This window comes from Lytechinus pictus, chromosome 13, assembly GCF_037042905.1.
Source record: "Lytechinus pictus isolate F3 Inbred chromosome 13, Lp3.0, whole genome shotgun sequence".
Classification (NCBI taxonomy): Eukaryota; Metazoa; Echinodermata; class Echinoidea; order Temnopleuroida; family Toxopneustidae; genus Lytechinus; species Lytechinus pictus.
Window position 1 is genome coordinate 2,167,825 of NC_087257.1, and position 23,164 is coordinate 2,190,988.

The 23,164-nt window shown below is 36.1% G+C and overlaps 1 protein-coding gene across 1 annotated transcript; it reads right to left on the reverse strand.

The window, feature by feature from the left end:
- Positions 1-4,501: 4,501 nt before the first annotated feature.
- On the reverse strand, positions 4,502-22,626 carry LOC129274878 (uncharacterized). The gene is made up of 7 exons (XM_054911617.2): positions 22,518-22,626; positions 15,986-16,090; positions 15,434-15,512; positions 14,652-14,747; positions 11,726-11,836; positions 9,855-10,095; positions 4,502-9,316 (listed from the first exon to the last, which is right to left on the reverse strand). The coding sequence occupies exons 1-7, from the start codon at positions 22,526-22,528 to the stop codon at positions 9,261-9,263; spliced, it is 699 nt and encodes a 232-aa protein (XP_054767592.2). The 5' UTR covers positions 22,529-22,626; the 3' UTR covers positions 4,502-9,260.
- Between the last annotated feature and the right edge of the window lie 538 nt (positions 22,627-23,164).

The following is a 23,164-nucleotide window of genomic DNA, read 5'->3' on the forward strand; positions in this document are numbered from 1 at the left end:
ATTTATTTATTTATTCATTCATTGATTTATTTTGTTTATTTACTCTTGGCAACCCCATTACTAAGCACTAGTTTCTGTTTTAAAAGTTTTACAAAGAACATTTTTTTTCTTCGTGTCTATATCAATTTAATCTTATCAGTGCATTTTCATGCATCTTACCTCCGTTTGCATTATCTTTCTCCAATCATGTATTTTCTTTAATCGAGCTTTGTATAGGATCTAATTCTTCCATTTTATTGAGATATTTCTGTGTAGTATCATTTCATGATATAATTGTATCATCGAAGTTATTTTATTTAATTTGGAGAGGACATGCATGGTTTCTAGTAAAGTGATACCCAATCTCGTGAAAGTATTGCGCAATGTTCCACTTATATTTCAAGTCTTCTGAGAATACTACTGCAGAAAATATATTTTTTTTCCCGGAAACGCAGATTGCATTTGTGTGTGGGGGGGGGGGGGGGGATTTGAAGACGCAACAATGTTTCGAACTAAACGTGTTTAAAATCTCTGATTCATTTAGAAACATATATATGTTTTTTCTGATGCACAGGACTTTGTTTAAAATGGTATACCCTTAAAGCTATTGATTAAAAATACCTTTGAGAGTTTGGGCCAAGATTTTATGATTTTTTTTTTTTTACATTGACGAAGGGCCTAATCCTATTTTGTGTACAACCTGAACCAGTTTGTCTACTATCTATTTAATCTAACTTTCAGTTAAAGGGGAATCCACCCCAAATAAAAACTTGTTTTTATAAGGAAAAGAAAAATCAGGCAAGTTGATAGGTGAATGTTTGAACAATATTGGACGAACAACAAGAAAGTTATGAATTTTTAAAAGTTGTAAATAATGGTAATCACTATACCCATGGAGACTTCAAATTGGCCGCATATGGGATGTCATAGTGATGTAAGGCAAGGACTACTTTTCCATGTACTCCAATACATATATTATGGCTAAAATGTCAATTTTCCCAAAAGTTTTATTTCAAATTATATTTTTCTTTCATGAGGACATAAAACAATACACTACCTGGGTTATATTTAGATTACTGACCCAGGGGAATGGGTACTTAGGAGAAAACCACAAATCCCTGATAATAAAGTACATGGCCTATGGGAAAGTTGTCCTTGCCCCTTGTCATAATTTACTTACCCAGTTGCCAATTTGAAATCTACATAGTATTAGTGATCTCAATTTTAAAGCAGCTACAACTCTCTTTTTGCTTTTCCGATTTCTTTCATACTTTCACCATTCTGTTCAATTTATTTTTCTCCTTCCCAACACAACATTTATGACCAAGGCTGGATTCCCCTTTAAGCTCTACCCATATGGTCTAATATACACTTGGTCTAACAGTTAAGCTCTACCCATATGGTCTAATATTCACTTGGTCTAACAAACATTAATCTTTACCCATATGGTCTAATATCCACTTGGTCTAACAGTTAAGCTCTATACCCATATGGTCTAATATCCACTTGGTCTAACGGTTAAGCTCTACCCATAATGGTCTAACAGTTAAGCTATACCCACATGGTCTAATATCCACTTGGTCTAACAGTTAAGCTCTACCCATATGGTCTAATATACACTTGGTCTAACAGTTAAGCTCTACCCATAATGGTCTAATATCCACTTGGTCTAACAGTTAAGCTCTACCCATATGGTCTAATATTCACTTGGTCTAACAGTTAAGCTATACCCACATGGTCTAATATCCACTTGGTCTAACAGTTAAGCTATACCCACATGGTCTAATATTCACTTGGTCTAACAGTTAAGCTCTACCCATATGGTCTAATATCCACTTGGTCTAACGGTTAAGCTCTACCCATAATGGTCTAACAGTTAAGCTATACCCACATGGTCTAATATCCACTTGGTCTAACAGTTAAGCTCTACCCATATGGTCTAATATACACTTGGTCTAACAGTTAAGCTCTACCCATATGGTCTAATATCCACTTGGTCTAACAGTTAAGCTCTACCCATATGGTCTAATATCCACTTGGTCTAACAGTTAAGCTCTACCCATATGGTCTAATATCCACTTGGTCTAACGGTTAAGCTCTACCCATAATGGTCTTGGTCTAACAGTTAAGCTATACCCATATGGTCTAATATACACTTGGTCTAACAGTTAAGCTCTACCCATAATGGTCTAATACACACTTGGTCTAACAGTTAAGCTCTACCCATATGGTCTAATATTCACTTGGTCTAACAATTAAGCTCTACCCATATGGTCTAATATCCACTTGGTCTAACAATTAATCTTTACCCATATGGTCTAATATACACTTGGTCTAACAGTTAAGCTCTACCCATATGGTCTAATATTCACTTGGTCTAACAGTTAAGCTCTACCCATATGGTCTAATATCCACTTGGTCTAACAATTAAGCTCTACCCATATGGTCTAATATTCACTTGGTCTAACAGTTAAGCTCTAAACCCATAATGGTCTAATATTCACTTGGTCTAACGGTTAAGCTCTACCCATAATGGTCTAACAGTTAAGCTATACCCACATGGTCTAATATCCACTTGGTCTAACAGTTAAGCTCTACCCATATGGTCTAATATACACTTGGTCTAACAGTTAAGCTCTACCCATATGGTCTAATATCCACTTGGTCTAACGGTTAAGCTCTACCCATAATGGTCTAACAGTTAAGCTATACCCACATGGTCTAATATCCACTTGGTCTAACAGTTAAGCTCTACCCATATGGTCTAATATACACTTGGTCTAACAGTTAAGCTCTACCCATATGGTCTAATATCCACTTGGTCTAACAAGTAAGCTCTACCCATATGGTATAATATACACTTGGTCCCTGGTCTAACACCAAGTCTTTGTTAGATGAACTGGTTATGAATCAAATTTCATTTGACAATGTGGAAGTTAGACCACCTTGGAATTGGACGACATAAGAATTACACTAAGTGGGTTTCAGAACTAGTGTAGACCAAATTGATTAAACCAAATTGGTTATAGACTACCTGAGAAGTGTGAAGGCACGATAGCTCGGTCAGTAGAGCGGGGGTTTCGGATTCCAATGACCCGAGTTCGATTCCCACTTGGTGCACTAGTGCCCTTTGGTAAGGCATTTATCCTCATTACCAGGTCCCTCCGAGAGGACCTTAACAGGATGGTCCGGGCTGAAAGTATTTATAGCTTAATAAATAGAGTAGAATTCACTGAGCAAAATGCAGAAAATTTTATCAAAATCGGATAACAAATAACAAAGTAATTGAATTTTAAAGTTTAGCAATATTTTGTGAAAACAGTCGTCATGAATATTCATTAGGCGGGCTGATGATGTCACATCCCCACTTGTTCTTTTGTATTTTATTATATGAAATCAGGTTTATTCAACTTTTTTCTTCCCAAGAACTAGAAAAATTGGATTGACAACTGATTTAGTGCATTAGATATTTATTGCTGCAACTTATTTCGTTATGAGGGAGACATATTATTCACACAAGTATGAAATAATGAAAGATTCTGATTTTATGTAATAACATAAGAAAATGGAAAGTGGGGATGTGACATCATCAGGCCGCCTAATGAATATTCATGACGACTGTTTTCACAAAATATTGCTAAACTTTAAACTTCAATAACTTTATTAGTGTTATCCGATTTTGATGAAATTTTTGGCACTTTGCTCAGTGAATTCTACTCTGTATTAAAATATAAATATTTTCAGCCCAGACCATCCATTTAACTTTAATCCATCGGTCCTCTGGTTGCTTGCTTATAAGCATTTGTGCTTTCTTTGCAATCAGTAAAAAAAATCAACACCATTTACATGTATGTATAACTGCAAATGTGATGATGATGATGATGATGATGGGTTCTTGTATAGCGCCGGTATCCGCCTCAGCTGGGCGCTCATGGCGCTTGCTCAAAAATAGGAAATATCTCACAAATTTCAATGTCTTTAAACAGTGCTTAGGATCATCATTCAGTTCAAGTACTGTCCTAGTACAATTGAGTTATTCTTGCAATAATGTTGGAGTGGGGAACAGAAAAGTCTTCAGGTAAGACTCAAAAGTTGATTGGGTCTCTGCTCTCCTGATAAATTGAGGAAGGCTATTCCACAGCTTTGGTCCAGAGATGTAGAAGGCTCTGTCACCCCAAGTTGTGTGGCTGAGAGATTCTGTCAGCAACATGTGACTGCTTGTTTACCAAGCAAATATAAACCACGGCTCGACATTAGCAGTGACCCGGGGCAACCAAACATGAGAGTCGGGCCACCAAAATTCTGTGAAAGCCAACACTTGGTGGCCTGGTTGGGCTACCAAAACTTTTGATAAATTGTAATGTTTTAGGGCCACTAGATATGCTTTGCAGGCTACCAAAAATATCTAATCAATGATTTTAGTGGACTGATTGGGCCACCAAGAAAAAAAGTTAGTGTGGAGCTTTGTATAAACCAATATTTTTCATGTACAAGTTCAAATACAAATCACACAGGGATCAGATTATGTTTGGAAAGTTCACAATTACATTGTTTCATTTTCAGAAAACAAAGCCACATTCCACAGTAAGAGGGTATCAGTGGAACACATATACACCTACAAACCCTCAAAAACACAAATTTATACAATTTGGTTAACATATTCATTGCATGGTTGCATGTTATGTTATTGCATGCCATCATTTTCTCCATTATCTTTTTATTTCATGCGCTACAATACATGATGAAGGGGTAATATTTATCATAGGGGTCTACTATGCTAGTTACGTACGAAAATTTAATAAAGTACTGAAATATGTCACAACTCTATCTGCAAGAAATGGTTAGAAGAATGCCACATAATAAGTCAATGACAAATATTAAATTTTTCCTGAATGATTTTAAGACCCTTGATGAATTATTGGTCAAGAAAATTATTTGCAATCATCTTTGACCCCGCCAGAAGTAATCAATTCTACTGTTTGACACTTGTATGTATCACTATCAATGAACAGATTCAACACATAGTTTATCAATGGTTTCAAAGCACAGGTCAATTCTAATGTTTGACACTTGTATGTATCACTATCAATGAACAGATTCAAAGCATAGTTTATCAATGGTTTCAAAGCACAGGTCAATATGATCTACATTGAGTAACGCACAAATATTTATCAAAGGCATTGAGATTACTGAACCTTCTACGTCCATAGTTTTCTGACAAATGAACAGGCTGATAAAATACATCACTAAAATATATTTTAGTGATGGTTGATACTAATTAAAATCCATGAGATACTTTTCCATCTTTTCTGAGTTAGACATTCAATATTGGTTCAAGGTCCAGGTGGATGTTTCATAAAGCTGTTCGTAAGCTAAGAGTGACATTACGAACGACTTTCTTTTGGCATTTACATAACCAAATCTTTAGTGATATTGATTTAGCGCCTAAGAAAGGATCATCAGTCGTTCGTAAAGTCATTTGTAACTTCCGAACAGCTTTATGAAATGCCCACCAGATATTTCTTTCTTGCGAAAACAGAGACCTGTAGATACTTGCACAATCTTTAAAATTTTACTTTAAAACTGTTTGTCTATAGAGAGTTGTCAACCCATGTATAACATTTACAATCAATTGTTAGTCATAGGACATTAGGTCAAAATATACCACCCAAATAACATAACAGTCAATCATTGTCATTAAGGGTCACAAAACTGTATGATACTAACAATTTAATTTGTCTGAATTAACAACTTTGATAAATGGGCATTTTGATAAAATAACAATACAAAAACTCAGGTTTTAATTTAACACCGGCCTGGGAGTTAAATATGACACAAAATCAATTTGGCTTCAGGCCTACCAAGAAGGGGGATTGTCGTCTGTTTTCATGTGGAATTTGACACCAATCGGATATAAATCACAGTCAAACCATGGTAGGAAAAGATTTATGACTAGCAGACAATATGTGTATTGCCTATGGAAAATGAGCGGTACAATCATCATCTCACTTTCAATGGCCCGACAGTTGCCACAAAGACTAAGAAGACTTGACCAGAGAATTTCTCGCTGAGTTTGCTTGCCCCAAAAGATGTCTCTGCTACCAGATTTACCAATGCTTTCACAAAGTCTGGTGTCAGCATATAATAATCAAGTCCCATGAAAGCTGCAATCAGTGTTCAAATAACATTGGTTAGATTCTAAACTGGTGTTGCTTTACTATTTCTCTTGGGCCCCCCGTAACATAAAGCAAAGTGATTATTCATGAGGCTAATAATCAATGCAATCGATTGTAGAAATCTATCCCATGACAATCACTTAGCTTTATGTTACAGCGTCTTCGGCCCCGTCTTACAAAAAGTTGCGATTGATCTGATCAACCACAACTATGGAAAGCCAGCAACACCAAAATTTACAATGCCTATTTGATCAAAATATTTTCCAGATATGATGTAGATTTATACATTCGTTGTTTTCTTGAAAATTCAGTGTGCTTCTCTTTATTTACAAAAGACATTGTGCAAATTTCCTGTAGTAGAAATTATGACATAGATGGATTTCCATAAAGCCGAGGTTGATCGGATCAATCGCAACTCTTTGTAAGACTGGGACCTGGTGTTGTCATAGATAGAAGATGGGCTAATAAACGCTGGTATTCTTGCTGTGTAGTACAGATGCTAAGCAGGGTTCCCCCAGAAATGTACATCCCAGAATTTTGGTAGGTTGCCCTACAGGTCTAGGTCATATTAAGTTAATAAATTAAACAAAATCTTCAATGTTATTGTGCCCCAATACTTGCATATCCTTGCATATGAATAACATGCTTCTAATAACTTTAACTTGACCGAAAAAAACAAACAGGATTATTAAGCTTTGGTTTAATTCAAAGTCAAATGATGGAACTGATGATTAATTAATCAATAAAATGAAAAGTTTTCTTGACACAAAAATAAAGGCCCGAAGGGCTTTACAGGTCATAATTAAATTTCTAACAAAATTTTCTACATGAAAGGATATTATCAGTAGTAGTCTGTATTAAAATTGTAGTAGGCAATAGAAAATATACAAAAATAATAATTGCTAACATATATAGAGACACATGTAAATTTTTAAAATAGTGGGTATTCAACATATTCGCAAGCAGTGAAGAAAATTATGGTATTCTTACAGTACCTTCCCTTCTTACTAATTATGAATACCAACATTGATCCAATTTTCGAGTTAAGAACTGAGCCTCAAAACACAAACTACTGTACATATCTGCAAGATAATAGATCCCTCAAATTCCTTCATTTCCTATAAAATTTCTTACTATCTTTCTCTTCAATGATATGCATTTTCCTCTGTTAGGAAAAGATTTTTGAAGAGATGATACTTGCATGCAGCATATTTGATTAATTTAGTCAATGAGACTATTGGTAGAAATAGTTTGTTGAAGTATCAAATGCTCCTATTTTGGTCTGTGTGGATAAGCCAGAAGTATAATGAGATGTATGGGGAAAATTTGAAGAAAAAAAACACTATTTCTTTAAGTTGTCAAAACAATTTTACTATTTTCAATTTGAATCATGGCATACTTTTGTTTTCAATACTGTTATCAAAGAAAAAAATATGTCTGTCATATGGATAACAATATTCAGTAAGTCAACAACAACAACAAAATTCTGAAATATCTATGCAAGAATTTAGCAGTATCCATTTTGCTAAAAGATATCCGAAACAAGTCGATGGTCTAATTATCACTTAAGTGAGACAAATTAAAGGCTAAAAACTCTATGAAGTAAGATAGTTGAAATCTAAGCTGCAGAGACAAATAAGGTTTCCTTGAAAATGATCTTCTTGCAACATCCGCTATGTGTATGTCATTCCCTTGTTACATCCCCCAACCCCAACTCTTTTCTTATTCTTTATACAGTCATATTGCTGGGTTTATACACGACATGAATTCTGCTAACAAGTGGAGCGCCTCTGGTAGTCTCACTTGCATAACGCCATTCAATATAGCAGCTGTGCTGACTTTGAAAACTAATATAAAATAATTATTCACAAAAAATACCATTCAATGATACGATACTAAATTAATTGACCCTAAATGAAATTTGACCTTGATCATGCAACCTAAGACTTGTCAGTGATACTTGATTACTCATCTATCCACAAGTCATAAACTACATCTATAAACTTTGAAAGTTATGACAGCAATTTAATAATTACCTCCAACATGGCCAAAGTTCATTGACCTTTGACCTTGGTCATGTGACCTGAAACTTGCACAGGATGTACAGTGATACTTGATTACTCGTATGTGTAAGTTGTATGAACTAGACCAATACAATTTCAAAGTTATGATGGTAATTCAACAAATACCCCCAACTTGGCCAAAGTTCATTGACATCAAATGACCTTTGAACATGGTCATGTGACCTGAAACTTGCACAGGATATTAAGTGATACTTGATTACTTATACATCCAAGTTATATGAACGGGATCCATAAAATTTCAAAGTTATGATGGCAATTCAACAAATACCCCAAACTTGGCCAAAGTTCATTGACCCTAAATGACCTTGGTCATGTGACGTGAAACTCAAGCAGGATGTTCAGTAATACTTGATTTCCCTTATGTCTAAGTTTCATGAACTTGGTCTATATACTTTCATAATTATGACATTTCAAAAACTTAACCTTCGGTTAAGATTTTGATATTGACTCCCTAAACATGGTATAAGTTCACTGACCCTAAATGACCTTTGACCTTGGTCATGTGACCTGAAACTCGGCCAGAATGTTTAGTAATACTTGATCAACCTTATGTCCAGGTTCCATGAACTAGGTCCATATACTCTCGAAGTTATGCTGTCATTTCAAAAACTAAACCTTCGGTTAAGATTTGATGTTGTTGCCGCCGCCGTCGGAAAAGCGGCGCCTATAGTCTCACTCTGCTATGCAGGTGAGACAAAAATGAATGGAACAAATTCATACTGCATGCTTTCAATCTTTTTCAAAGATACACATAATGAAACTTACCACACGAGATTAAAAAAATGTAGAAACAAAACTAAAAAAAAAAGAGAACAATTATCATGGTCATTATCATATTTCTGTTTTTCATTGTGGATTCCTGTGGTATATCAAATCTGGTTTGCAGTGGAATGCATACAACACTAGCAGGTGTAAAGGTGGTAGTGATTAATAACTTGCTGCTGCTTCATGTCCCTACATCAGCTTTCTTGAATCCTTGCAATGTTCTTTTGTTTTGAAAAGATGGAAACCATTTTTACTCTTATTCAGATCTGACTTCCGAATCCTTTCCTTCTGATTCCTCAAGATCTGGAATTGCTGTTAGAGGAAAACATTTTAGAGGACAGTTGAGTTAAAGCTTTTGATTTAGGAAGTGGAATACTGTTCTCTCCATTCTACACTTGGCAGGGCAACTAGGACCAGATTCATGACTCTTCAATTAGTTGCAATGGAAGTTTTTAAGTAAAATGCATAAATAAATAAATAAATACATAAATAAATCAATTAATCACATTCATAAATAAATAGATACGCCCTGTAAATAAATTGAGTAGGGGTAGAACATTGATGTGCTTGGTAATTTCTTCAGCTCTGTTTCTTGAGGTAGGTTTCACTCCATTTACCATAACTAAATGGAAAAAAAAGGTTCGCTAGGAGTTATTGTACATGTTTATTCAACAATTACCCCTATGGCCAAGACAAAACAGCTGCTTAGAATATAAAACATGGTTTCCTGCCCTGATACAAACTAGATAGAAATTTATTAGAATACAGTTGTTTCATATAAGGGCTATTGATATGTTGGGGCAAATCTATCCCAGGTTTTAGTTTTTTTTTTCGGGAATTGTCTACTTACGTTCATCATCACTGTCATCTTCATCCCCAAGGTCTGGTTCAGCTCCTCCTCCTCCTCCTCCTCCTAGACCACCCATTAAATCGGCCATACCTGCTCCTCCCATTCCTGCCATACCGCCCATTCCTGCCATACCGCCCATTCCACCCATACCGCCCATTCCACCCATGCCGCCCATTCCACCCATGCCGCCCATGCCGCCCATTCCACCCATGCCGCCCATTCCACCCATGTTTGCCAGCATCTGAAAGTAAATGGAGATGAAAAAAAAAACATATCAGGCTCATTGATTTTGCCAAAAGTGAAGACAGAATGACATGTAGAAAAAAATATACAATTATAGAAATTAAAGCTTAAAATAATAAACATCTTTATCGGCTTAGGAATTGTGAAAAAAAAATCTGAACAAAATATTTTGTTTAATCCACTCCATATACCTGTAGAGGTATGAAAGCTTCTGCCTATACTTTGATTAGATTGCTTTGAATTAACCCTAAAAGAGCCAGGTTATTTGGACCCATTTGACAGCCGAGGGGGGCGGATTCCGCCCCCCCCCCTGAGATCTCGGCCGTCGATCGCCACGAAAATTTGCACAGTGGTAGTGTGCGATAAAATCCACAAGGTTGTATGATTAATTTTTCTAAAAAAATAAGATTTGTTTTTAAATGAATTAATTATGCTAATTTATGCATGAAATAAAAATTTGCTCTAATTAACTTATTATGGCCCCAATATTGCTAATTTTTCATTCACAGACTCTTTGTAGGATTCTGACCAAATGTACATCAAAAAAATTTGGTATCGCAAATTTTTTCTTATGTATTCTATTGTTTTTTTTTATTTCTTATGATTTCTTTGTTTTTTTTACTTTTTTTTATTGTTTCTTTGATGGAAAATGTTGCAGACTTAATTCTTATCATAAACAAGAAAAAATTCATTAATTTTCATCAGTAAAAGTAGAAATAATGATACATAACATTTGTGAATTTTGGCTGAATACACAATTTGCATTGGATTTGAACATGAATTCACGTTTTTGAGCAATTTTAGGTCTGACATGCACTTACATAATGTTGCGTAATTTCGTAACCGCGTACCCGGGCATCGCAAATTTGGTCTCAAAAGTTGCGCGAGACTTAAAAGTAAAATGTCAGCGAGCGGCGCGGTCAAAAAATTTCACGCGGCGGATGAATCGCGAAAAATGTCGAGGGGGGAATCCGCCCCCTCGGGCCTTTTAGGGTTAAATAACTATAACTTTATTATTTTTTTTCATAAATAGGACATTGAAGCTTAAAACTTGATCTAAAAATTAAAATGAATAGTAGGTCTAAAATATAACTCTAATAATCAATGCATTCGATCAGTTTACCAAAAACCGGCCACCAAACACTTCGTTTTACACTAATCAAATTTTTGCCAGATGTTAATTACTGCGATTTGAGACATTTCATAATCAAACGTGAATGGCTATAATCTTTAACAGTTGACAAAAAGTGCAAGTTAACAAATGGAATTTGTGCTAAAATTCAACAAATTCCAAACATTGTAACTCTTTCAAGTCACAACAGAAAAAATCAATGATGGTCACTCCGGCAACCATGCATGCATCAATAAGCTGTGTTGATGTGCATGTCATAGGCGCTGAAATAGGACACTATGTGTGACCACTGGTAGGTCAAGGAGATTGGTCAACTTTTTGTGATTTCTGATAACCTAAGAATCTTGACTGTTAAAACTATTTGTTTACCAAGGCAAACAATCAAATGGCAAGAAGGGTATTTGTTTGTCCTCAGCCTATGACTGTAATTGATTGTAATCATAATCAGTTGTAATCATTTTTTTTTAATAAAGGAAAATAGACAAAAGAAACTTACCTCATTTAGACCTCGCTCATCTCCTCCACCTCCTCCTCCTCCTCCTCCTAATTCATCATCTGAATCATCTTCATCTTTCCACTTATTAAAATCAACTGACAGCCAATGTTGCTGAAATAGAATAAAATACATCCAAATGTTTATTGTAAAAACCTAAAGAACACAAACAATCATGCAACACATATTTCCTCTAGAATATACTTTTATAACTTATCAGTTCATTGTCAATCCCATATACATACATGATTAATATATTAAGTCAATCCGTCCTATGGTTCTTGAATTAGTGCGAGAACAAAAGCGAGATGGAAGGGGGTCATTCCATGCCAATTCACCCAACGAATATGCAATTTTGCACCCGACCCTCTCAGAATTCGTTGTAATTTGGTACACATAAAATTCCCCATAGCCCAAGCACAAAACAAAAAAAATTAGTCTAATTGGAAGAAATCATATCATGGGACTGGTAACTTTACTAACATGAATATCAGTATGTGGGACTAGAGTGAAATTTCAGATCAGATAATTGGTATCTTTGGAAGAGTTTTAAAAGGTGAAGAAATAAAATATCATCTTTGGTTTTAACATATTTTGTCAATATCGTACTAATAATTAACATACACGAAAATCAAGTTAAAAAATTATTTTTCCGGGGGTCAAACTCAAGGTCAAAGTAAAAGTCAAAGGTCATGACCTTATAAATCGCTCCAATACATTATTTGATGCATGTTTTGGATTCCTCTCTGAATTTCCTTTTGAATGGTACCAGTTTCGTGAAAATTGGTCAACTCGTTACGACGCAATGGCCATTGAAAGTTGAAGGTCACGCCCATTTTTGTCAAAACAAGGAGAAAAAAGGGCCGTAGCACTAGAACCGATAGGACTAATTTTTTTTGTTTTGTGCTTGGGCCATGGGGAATTTTATGTGTACCAATTTACAACAAAAACTGAGAGGGTAGGGTGCAACCACTGGGTGAATCCAGACGGAATGACCCAAGGACAACCTGTAAATGTACGTAAATGTAATACCTCTGACTGTCTCTGCTACTACCTATGGTTGGTGGACACTTAAAAATCAATTACATTACATTTACAAATACACATCTAAATTATATACTCGTTAGAAATTTGATTTAATTTAACTTAATTTAATTTGATTTAATTCAATTTGATTTAATTCAATTTGTTAGATATTTAAGCAAAAACTGACATAAAAATGTTGTTTGGATATAGAAAATTTACATAAATTGTCACATCGAAATGACCTTGATCAAATGAACAAATCTCTTTGAGTAATTTACCATCTGAAAAAGAACATCATGAAAAATACAAATATGGTAACAAAAACCATGGATTGGGCAAATAAAAAAATATGGATTCTCAATCATTTTGAGGGACTAAAAATTTCTCTCGAAAGCTGTGAGCAGTAAACCCGACCTCTTTTTTTTTAATGCAATTTTTGGAATTCTCAGGCAATTTCCTCTCACAATAAGTAAACTTTTCTTGGATAGACTATTTTTATATTTCTAAACTTATTATATAATGTAAAATTATATATATCCTATAAGTATGATAATTAAGAAAAAAAGCATTTTTTAAATGATGTTTATAACAGCTTTATTAAATCATCTCCAGAATAATATTCCATGTACTCATATATTGGTCTGTGATACTTCAATTTCTAAATGTTTTGTCTTTGTAACCCATGTAAATACTTTGACCTGCCATTCGTTTGGCATGAAATTATGGACCTGGTCTCTTTATTTGTTTACTACATTATCATTGTATTGATAAAACAAACACTAATTATGTTTAATTGAATTGAAAAGGAAAGTTGACTCCAAAAACTCGAAAAACTAGGCATTTAATAATATTTCATGAGATTACAGTCCAGTCCAATCCAGTAGTCATTTGATATACATGCATATCATTGCATGTTCCTTTCGGTTACAAAGCGCTGCACACACACTTTTCTCTATGTTTGGGCCAATACAGTTAATGGTTATAAAAGGCATAGTTGTGCCCCACCAACCAAAACCAATGCAAGGGTCCCATTGACCCATTATACACAAATATATACAGCTGCCAGATGAGGTGATTGGAACTATGGTTCTTACAACTTTTTTTGCAGAAGGGTGCAGCCCGAAGCTGTAAATAGTTGTACTATTTAGTTTACTCCTCTCAGTGCCTTAGTACGTCTGCCGGCTTGTGAAATCTGATGTCAGAATTCACAGCATTTTTGCCCAGTGTGGGACAGTAGGTGGAATCATCTATGGTCACAGGGTTAGGCCAATAAACTGGTCAAATTGTTATTATGACAGATACAAAAGTTACTATGATGGTATCTTTGACATACTTGGTAACCACTATAGAAACGATGATCAACAGCCAATCAAGATAAAAGCTTCCAAGGAAGTAGAAAGTGAAAGGTACCATAACAACACACTCTGCAATAGGGTGCACATCCAGAGTTTTACAGTGGATAGGAATAGTGACCCCAAAACAGTTCAGTTATCAACCTACCCACTCTATTTTCATATGCTACATGTATTCAGGTCATTAGGACCAGAAATTCCACTTTCCAAGATTCAGGACACTCTTAATCCCACCTTCCTAATCTAATCTTCCATTTCATTCTTCCATATTTTATTCTCAAAATCATTGTTAAAATTTGTTGTTCAGTTTGATTCTTATTTTGTCCAAATTTATTATATTTTTTTCAAAGAATAAAAATGAAAGAAACTAAAGGTTTTTGCCAATGAGAGGAGCATTAACTGTTAACTTTATGAAAGCTCTATGGGTACCTGATACAGAAATTGATTTTTATTTAGAGGGTACTTTTCACAATATGCAACCTAAATCTGCTGCATTGGAAAAGCTTTAAACATTGCAGCATTTTGAGCATTTTTCCATGATGGTAACCTACCTTCATCTTGTCTTTGAGTAACCTTGGCCAGTAGCTCCCAGGTGTTTTCCTAAATATTTCAAGTTCTATATGTCTTGCGAGTTTCGACTTTGTTTTCTGAGGTTGAAAAAAAATATTTAAAAAATATAAAAAAAACATATAAAAATGAGCATTCTAGGACCTTATTTGGTGAATTAGAGTTTTCGGGGATAGCAAATTCATATAAATTATTTAGTAAAATTAGATGCAATTGCATAGATCACGTCAATCACACGATCGGCAGCAGGGATCTTAGGGTGGGCTATTGAGACCTCAGCCCCCCCCCCCCCCGCATGAAAAGAATAAAAATACCCTAGGAATATTAGTATAAGATTTCAATGTTGATACCACATAGTCATAGTTCATTGACCATAAGTGACCTATGACCTATTACTCCTGCCAGATGATCAGTGATACTTAAATACCCTTATGTCAAGAAATATGTCCATGTACTTATCAAGGTATGACATAATTTAAATAATTTAACCTTTGTTTAGATTTCAATGTAGACGAAAAGCAGTACCTATAGTCTCACTCTGCTAGGCAGGTGAGACAAAATGATATGACTTCTGAAGGTAACAAGCACTGCCAAACTCATCTTCCAAGTCGCTATTTATTTATATCATATCATATAATCATTAACTTTCATAATGGACATATACATATATGTAATAATTTGAGAACAACATTTAATAACTTTCAAACAAAATAATAAATTTAGCAAATTCGAAGAAGCAAAAATTAGAAAACATTACAAAATTTACCTCTGGGTCGATCTCTTCAAAAAATACAATGTCTATTGCATAATTCACAGAGCCTTGTCCTTGACAGGTAAAACTGAGCCTGTGTGGAGATAAGAATGTGCATCAAATAATTTTGTTGTAACTTTTTTTTGCTTCCATTTAAAACAATGACCTTATAATGTCAATTCATTTTGCCTAGAATAATTAATTCATCAAAACATTCACATGTATTTAAAAATATGATGAAAAGGATTTAGAAAAATTATACGTAAAAATATGGTACACCTGTATAAGGATATGATTTATATTCACAAGCCATTTCAGCATAGTGACAAAATGAACATGATTTGAACTAAAAGTGGACAGGAACAAAAGTTCTACCCCAACCACAACTCTCTTTAGTCTTGGGTATTTATCTAATAGTTTCCTTGTCGCTTTTACAAACTGATGAACTAGCGCGGCAGGACAGCCCTCTTTCAAAGACAAGTTACACAATTTCAACATAAGTTCTTTCAGCCTAAAAAGACACAAATGATAAAAACATTGTACAAGTAAATCACTGAAATAACTTACTTTTGTGAATCCGCATTGGTGTTGACATTACTATGATCCTGTACCATTATCTCTAGTAAAATGCGATCATTTCTCTGAGCCCACTTCACCGCTGGTATCTGAGTCCTGGAAAAAATTGAAAGAAACCTGCCCATTTTTTAATTTTCCCGCAATGCTTTTTGTTCAGCAAGAAAGAAATCACCGATCACATATTCTTTCTGTACTCTGTATATTAACTAGTATTACAACAAATTATACAAATCAAAGTACACATTGAATTATCAATTAAAATAATATTAGAGGTGGGCTATAAATGAGTGATATTTCAAAACCCAAGTTTTACATATATATATCTCAGAAAATTAGGGCTTTTTCCCATTTTCAACGGATGATGACTCAGCATTTTTACTTAGGGAATTACACACTTGAGATTTTGACGGAATAAAGCCATATTTTGGTATGTATCCAACTTTTCCTTCCTAAATCTCTTAGATATATGTTAGATAATTCTTGATGAACCTTCTCCATATTTTTTTTTTCCAATTTTAGTGGAGGTGACATATGGAAGTCTTGCCACGAGCTATGAGCTTTTTGCCGCGCATTCGTAGTACTTAAATACTACTTACTTGATCTATATTTCCCCAAAATGAAACCTATTGTGTAATTATGATGCCTATTCGGCATTAATTTGAAGTTTATTTTGATCCTAGTTCGAGTCTCACTCGTCTGTTTGAGCTGAGATAATTTATGCACAATGAATTCATAAATGGAATTTACCATCGATCGCTCATGCGCATGTGCTTTAATCAAACCAGATTGAAATCGATCTGAAAGGAAAATCATGACGTGATCAACGTAAAATAAATCTTGCTTTCATTAACAATATTTCTTATCATGACCATAGAACGTTATTTAATCGTATTATTTTAACAATAATTTGCAAATGATGAATTTGGAGCTTGATGTGAAAATTTTTTATATCGTTTCCATTTTTAATGACGGACATCACAAATTCCGAAACGAGTGATGGGTGCACTTGTAAAAAAAAAATAGAACATGTCAGGATTGATCTTCAAACATAGTCGTTGCAGAAACTCTTCTCACGATCGTAATATCACCATAGAATACAATTTTACATGACAAAGCAGAGAAAATTGGTTTGATATTTATTCCCATCAATTTAAAGCTTGTTTATGCCCAACTCCGCATTAAGGTTAGAACTAATGAATGGAAAATTATGTCATCAATCGCGCATGGGCAATGTGCTTCTTTATCTCGGAGACGTCTGGAGATAACTTTGCTGATATTACCAATTTTTTTAGTATGGCCACAGAATGTTATTAAATTGTAATAATTTAACAATAATTTACATCCAATAATCATTCATATAAATTTAGAGCTCAATTTGAGACGTTCATATTCATTTCGATCGAGTGCTCTGCAATTGTCCTGTGTCTAAAGAAGGATTAGACCTATCCAAAATATCATTATAAGGATTAACTCTAATATCGTCATAACTCATATTCCACAAACTTTTCTTCTCTCAAACGTTATACAGCATAAAATACCAATTCAATAACCATCTTGAGAAAATTACGTATGATATTTATTCCCATCAATTTGAAGCTTATTATAAATAATTTTCTGCCGATTTCAAAACATCGATGTTTTGAAATCGGCAGCGAATTATTTTTACGTGTGAGGAACTTCATGGTGGCTCTAAATCACCAATTTTTTGACTGATAGAAGTAAGCTTGTAACCGATTTTGCAATCGGCAACCGATTCCATTCGATTTCACCACAATCGGCGATCACTTGCCGATCTTCGATCATGCCCCTTAAAGGAAAAAATCGAAAATAAAAAATCGGCGTAGATCTGGTTACAGTGCGTGATCGTTCAGAACATATTTCAAGATTGTTTTTGAGGTGCTAGCTATTATCTATGGCGATGTTTAAGAGGATAGATATCTTCTCTTCCAACTCATGGTGATAGTGGAGGCCGCCGTGAATTTTTAAAGGTTGTATTACTGACGGAGATCACTGCGCTACTCTCTCACATCGTTTATGATGATATACATCTTCTCTTCAACCTCGAGTTGACAGCGGACCCCGCCGTGAACTTTTAAAGGTTGTATTATCGACGGACATCTCTGCGTTACTCTCTTACATCGTTTATGATGATATTCATTTTATTTTCAACCTCGTGGTGATAGCGGAAGCCGCCGTGAACTTTGAAAGGTCGTATTACCGACGGAGCTCACTGCGCTACTCTCTTACCCCCTTTATGATGATAGACATCTTCTCTTCAACCTCGTGGTGATAGCAGACCCCGCCATGAACTTTTAAAGATCGTGCTACTGACGGAGCTCATTGCGTTACTCTCTTACATCGTTTATAATGATATAAATCTTCTCTTCAACCTCGTGGTGATAGCGGACCCCGCCATAAATTTTTAAAGACTGTACTATTGACGGAGCTTATTGCGTTACTCTCTTACATCGTTTATGATGATATTCATTTTATTTTCAACCTCGTGGTGATAGCGGATGCCGCCGTGAACTTTGAAAGGTCGTATTACCGACGGAGCTCACTGCGCTACTCTCTTACCCCCTTTATGATAATAGACATCTTCTCTTCAACCTCGTGGTGATAGCGGATGCCGCCGTGAACTTTGAAAGGTCGTATTACCGACGGAGCTCACTGCGCTACTCTCTTACCCCCTTTATGATGATAGACATCTTCTCTTCAACCTTGTGGTGATAGCGGATGCCGCCGTGAACTTTGAAAGGTCGTATTACCGACGGAGCTCACTGCGCTACTCTCTTACCCCCTTTATGATAGACATCTTCTCTACAACCTCGTGGTGATAGCGGATGCCGCCGTGAACTTTGAAAGGTCGTATTACCGACGGAGCTCACTGCGCTACTCTCTTACCCCCTTTATGATAATAGACATCTTCTCTTCAACCTCGTGGTGATAGCGGATGCCGCCGTGAACTTTGAAAGGTCGTATTACCGACGGAGCTCACTGCGCTACTCTCTTACCCCCTTTATGATGATAGACATCTTCTCTTCAACCTCGTGGTGATAGCGGATGCCGCCGTGAACTTTGAAAGGTCGTATTACCGACGGAGCTCACTGCGCTACTCTCTTAACCCCTTTATGATGATAGACATCTTCTCTTCAACCTCGTGGTGATAGCGGACCCGCCGTGAACTTTTAAAGATCGTGCTACTAACGGAGCTCATTGCGTTACTCTCTTACATCGTTTATAATGATATAAATCTTCTCTTCAACCTCGTGGTGATAGCGGACCCCGCCATAAACTTTTAAAGAATGTACTATTGACGGAGCTTATTGCGTTACTCTCTTACATCGTTTATGATGATATTCATTTTATTTTCAACCTCGTGGTGATAGCGGAAGCCGCCGTGAACTTTGAAAGGTCGTATTACCGACGGAGCTCACTGCGCTACTCTCTTACCCCCTTTATGATGATAGACATCTTCTCTTCAACCTCGTGGTGATAGCAGACCCCGCCATAAACTTTTAAACTTAAAGAATGTATTATTGACGGAGCTTATTGCGTTACTCTCTTACATCGTTAATGATGATATACATTTTATTTTCAACCTCGTGGTGATAGCGGATGCCGCCGTGAACTTTGAAAGGTCGTATTACCGACGGAGCTCACTGCGCTACTCTCTTACCCCCTTTATGATGATAGACATCTTCTCTTCAACCTCGTGGTGATAGCAGACCCCGCCATAAACTTTTAAACTTAAAGAATGTATTATTGACGGGGCTTATTGCGTTTCTCTCTTACATCGTTAATGATGATATACATTTTATTTTCAACCTCGTGGTGATAGCGGACCCCGCCGTGAACTTTAGATTGATTTGAAAACGCTAGCTACCCAAAATATTTTAATAACATATTTCAAATCATCGTGCGTGCTTGCGTCTTCTACTTCATTTTAATTGCACTTGTGACTTTAAGATGATGCATCGTAAGAGATCATTCCAATAATTCTAAATCGCTAGCACCTAAAAATACTTTTAAAAGATGTCCCGCCGATCGTTCATTAACCTGTGATCTATGAGAAATATTTTCATTTTATTTTCCTTTGCGCCTTTGCTCGGAAAATCTCGGAAGATGCGTCTTTCGTTTATCTTTCTAAAAAAAAATCACTCGGTTTATTTTAAAGCAATAACACCTCAAAACCCCTGGCTTTAAAACATGTTCCAAACGATCGCGCATGTTGGCGACTTCCATTCCAATGCATTCGTCTTTGTGACTTTGTCAGGAAGATGCGCGCGACCGCGAACAACATTTTGATGTATTCCTTTGTTTTTAAACATCGCCGATTCGATTTTCGATTCGATTTCGATTTTAGAAGCTTAACTGCCGATCCGATTTTCGATCTGATTTTTGATCCGATTTACAACAATAGATAGAAGCATGGAAATGTGAAATTTTGTGTAAAGTAAGAATATTTGTTTTAATTATTTTTAAAGATCGTGATGTTGCATGAATTTCATATTTCCCCCCCATAAAATCCCACCTTTGGCTTGACTTTGTCACTCGGAATATCAGATCGAGTTCACGGTCTCGAAGTTCGGGTAGGTGGAGCGTAGTGTAACGGAAGTGAAGTGGAGCCTGCATGAACTTCGCTCGAGGTACCCCCCCCCCCCCCCCCGGCCAAGGGTTTATTACATGCCACGCACAGAAAAATCAAGCCATAGCAGTTGTGTGTTGTGGACACCAGAAATGGGATCCCTGGGAATGGGATCGCAGCAAGCGCGACCCACGTCCACTACTACAGTACTAGTAGGCCCTACCACTAGCAGTAGAGGCGCACGGCCAATATCGGAGACTCTCTCCAATAGGGGAGACAATCTCCCACATTGGAGACTTGCTTTGCAAAAGGACAAAAGAAACAACACCAACAAAAGCATGATTTTTTCCACCCAAAATTTTGTCTCACTGAGGTCAGAAGCCCATTTGTTTTGTGTGTGATTGACAACAAAAATCCTTATCAAAACAAAAGTAGACGGTGAATATTTAAAGTAGACGGTGAAAAGGGGTAATTTTTCATGAGGAATCTGCTTATCACATTTTTATTTGCCGCCAAGGTAATCCTTTTGCAGCAAATGTAAACAAAGGAAATTGGACTCCAAAACTGGAGACTGTCTCTGAAATTGGATACCCAAATTCTTTACAAAAGTCTCTGATATTGGAGATAATCTCCCACATTGGAGACAGTCTCCAATATTGGCCGTGCGCCTCTACTTAGCCTGGAGGCGTCTGGAGAGTAAAAATCATGGTACTATACGTACCCTCACTCTCCAAACGCCTGGAGCGGCTTAGTATGCCTCGCTACAGAGGCTAGGATTACCCAAAAAATTTAGGTCTAGTTTCACCAATTTCTATTTTTTGTTAATCGCCCAAACTTTTGTACATGGGCAAGTTTTATGTTTACCCCCATTTTTTATCAAATTTGTATATTTTTATTTCTTTATTATTCTTAAAATGGAAGAAAATTAAGAGCAAGAGTATTCACTTACCCCGTCTGTTTACGTCGCCATTTTGCAGTCTTTTGTTATCGATACCTAGATACCAAACGCGTGCAGAGCTGCAACTTAAATTTTAAAATTACTTGCATTTGCCGATTAATATCACGATTCATAAAATATTTGTTTCGGTTAATAAATATCATAAATTAATTTATGTGATATTTATTGATTAAAACAAATATTTTACAATTCCTGATATCTATCGGCAGATGCAAGTAATTTTTTAATCCAAGTTGGCAGCTCTACACTGTAGAGCTGCGTTTGGTATCTAGGTATCGATAACAAAAGACTGCAAAATGGCGACGTAAACAGACGGGGTAAGTGAATACTCTTGCTCTTAATTTTCTTCCATTTTAAGAATAATAAAGAAATAAAAATATACAAATTTGATAAAAAATGGGGGTAAACATAAAACTTGCCCATGGCCATGTACAAAAGTTTGGGCGATTAACAAAAAATAGAAATTGGTGAAACTAGACCTAAATTTTTTGGGTAATCCTAGCCTCTGTAGCGAGGCATACTAAGCCGCTCCAGGCGTTTGGAGAGTGAGGGTACGTATAGTTAGTACCATGATTTTTACTCTCCAGACGCCTCCAGGCTACCTCTAGCCTACTGACTAGTTAGAAATCCACTGCCAAACGCGGTTCATGGTGCGAGGTTAGTATACCAATACTAACCTCGCAATAATGTAATACATGTGAGTGCCCATCTAACGTTAACGCAACAAATGCCTAGGGCCTATATTAAAATAAAAATATGACAATACTCAAGCAACATGACAGACTACATGAAAACTAGCGAGTGGGGCCATACACCCTACTTCTCATGCTTCTAAACCTCCCACGTGATAAGTCTACGATTGTTCGCACATTTCCACTTCAAATACCTCATATTTAGACGTCTTTCATGTGAGTCTTTATCATACACTTATTCAATTAAATATAATCAAATAAACATTAGGACAACATAATACTCACGTTTCTGCCATTCTTTTAATTTTAATTCGCAGATGTATTTTCAGTCTGTGAATCGAAGCTTCGCGATCGAGAAATGCACAATCAATTGGCCAATCAGAGCTGTCGTTACAAAGCTGTAGTCCCGATTCTCGCTAGTTAGCGCTAGCCTATATACTAGGCGGCCGGTCAAACGTAAAAAAAAAGGGCTCTAGATAAGGATTCGACGGCAAAATTTGTTAAAGGTCAAGTCCACCCCTGAAAATTGCTGATTTGAATGAATAGAGAAAAATCAAACCAGCGTAACGCTGAAAATTTCATCAAAGTCGGATGTAAAATAAGAAAGTTATGACATTTTGAAGTTTCGCTTATTTTTCACAAAACAGTGTCGTGCACAATTCAGTGACATGCAAATGGACAGTCGATGATGTCCTATATAGCTGACTCACTATATTTCTTTTGTTTTTATTGCAGGGGCCGCGGAATGATTTTCAAAGTGGAAGGGGGGGCTGATCATGTAAAATATCACAATCCTATGGTCATTCTTACGTTTTTGTACAAGGTTTTGGAAAAAAAAGTGGGGGCAGCCCCCTCCCCCCCCCCCCCGCTTCCGGCCGCGGCCCCTGTATTGTTTGAATTATACACTATTTCATTTATCTATTTGAAATAAG

Excerpts from the sequence above, each read along its gene's own strand:
- LOC129274878 (XM_054911617.2), bottom strand. Across the intron at positions 14,748-15,433 it reads TTGAAGAGATCGACCCAGAG|AAAACAAAGTCGAAACTCGC; the intron begins GTAAATTTTGTA and ends TTTCAACCTCAG. Across the intron at positions 9,317-9,854 it reads AGATGACAGTGATGATGAAC|CAATTCCAGATCTTGAGGAA; the intron begins GTAAGTAGACAA and ends TTCCTCTAACAG.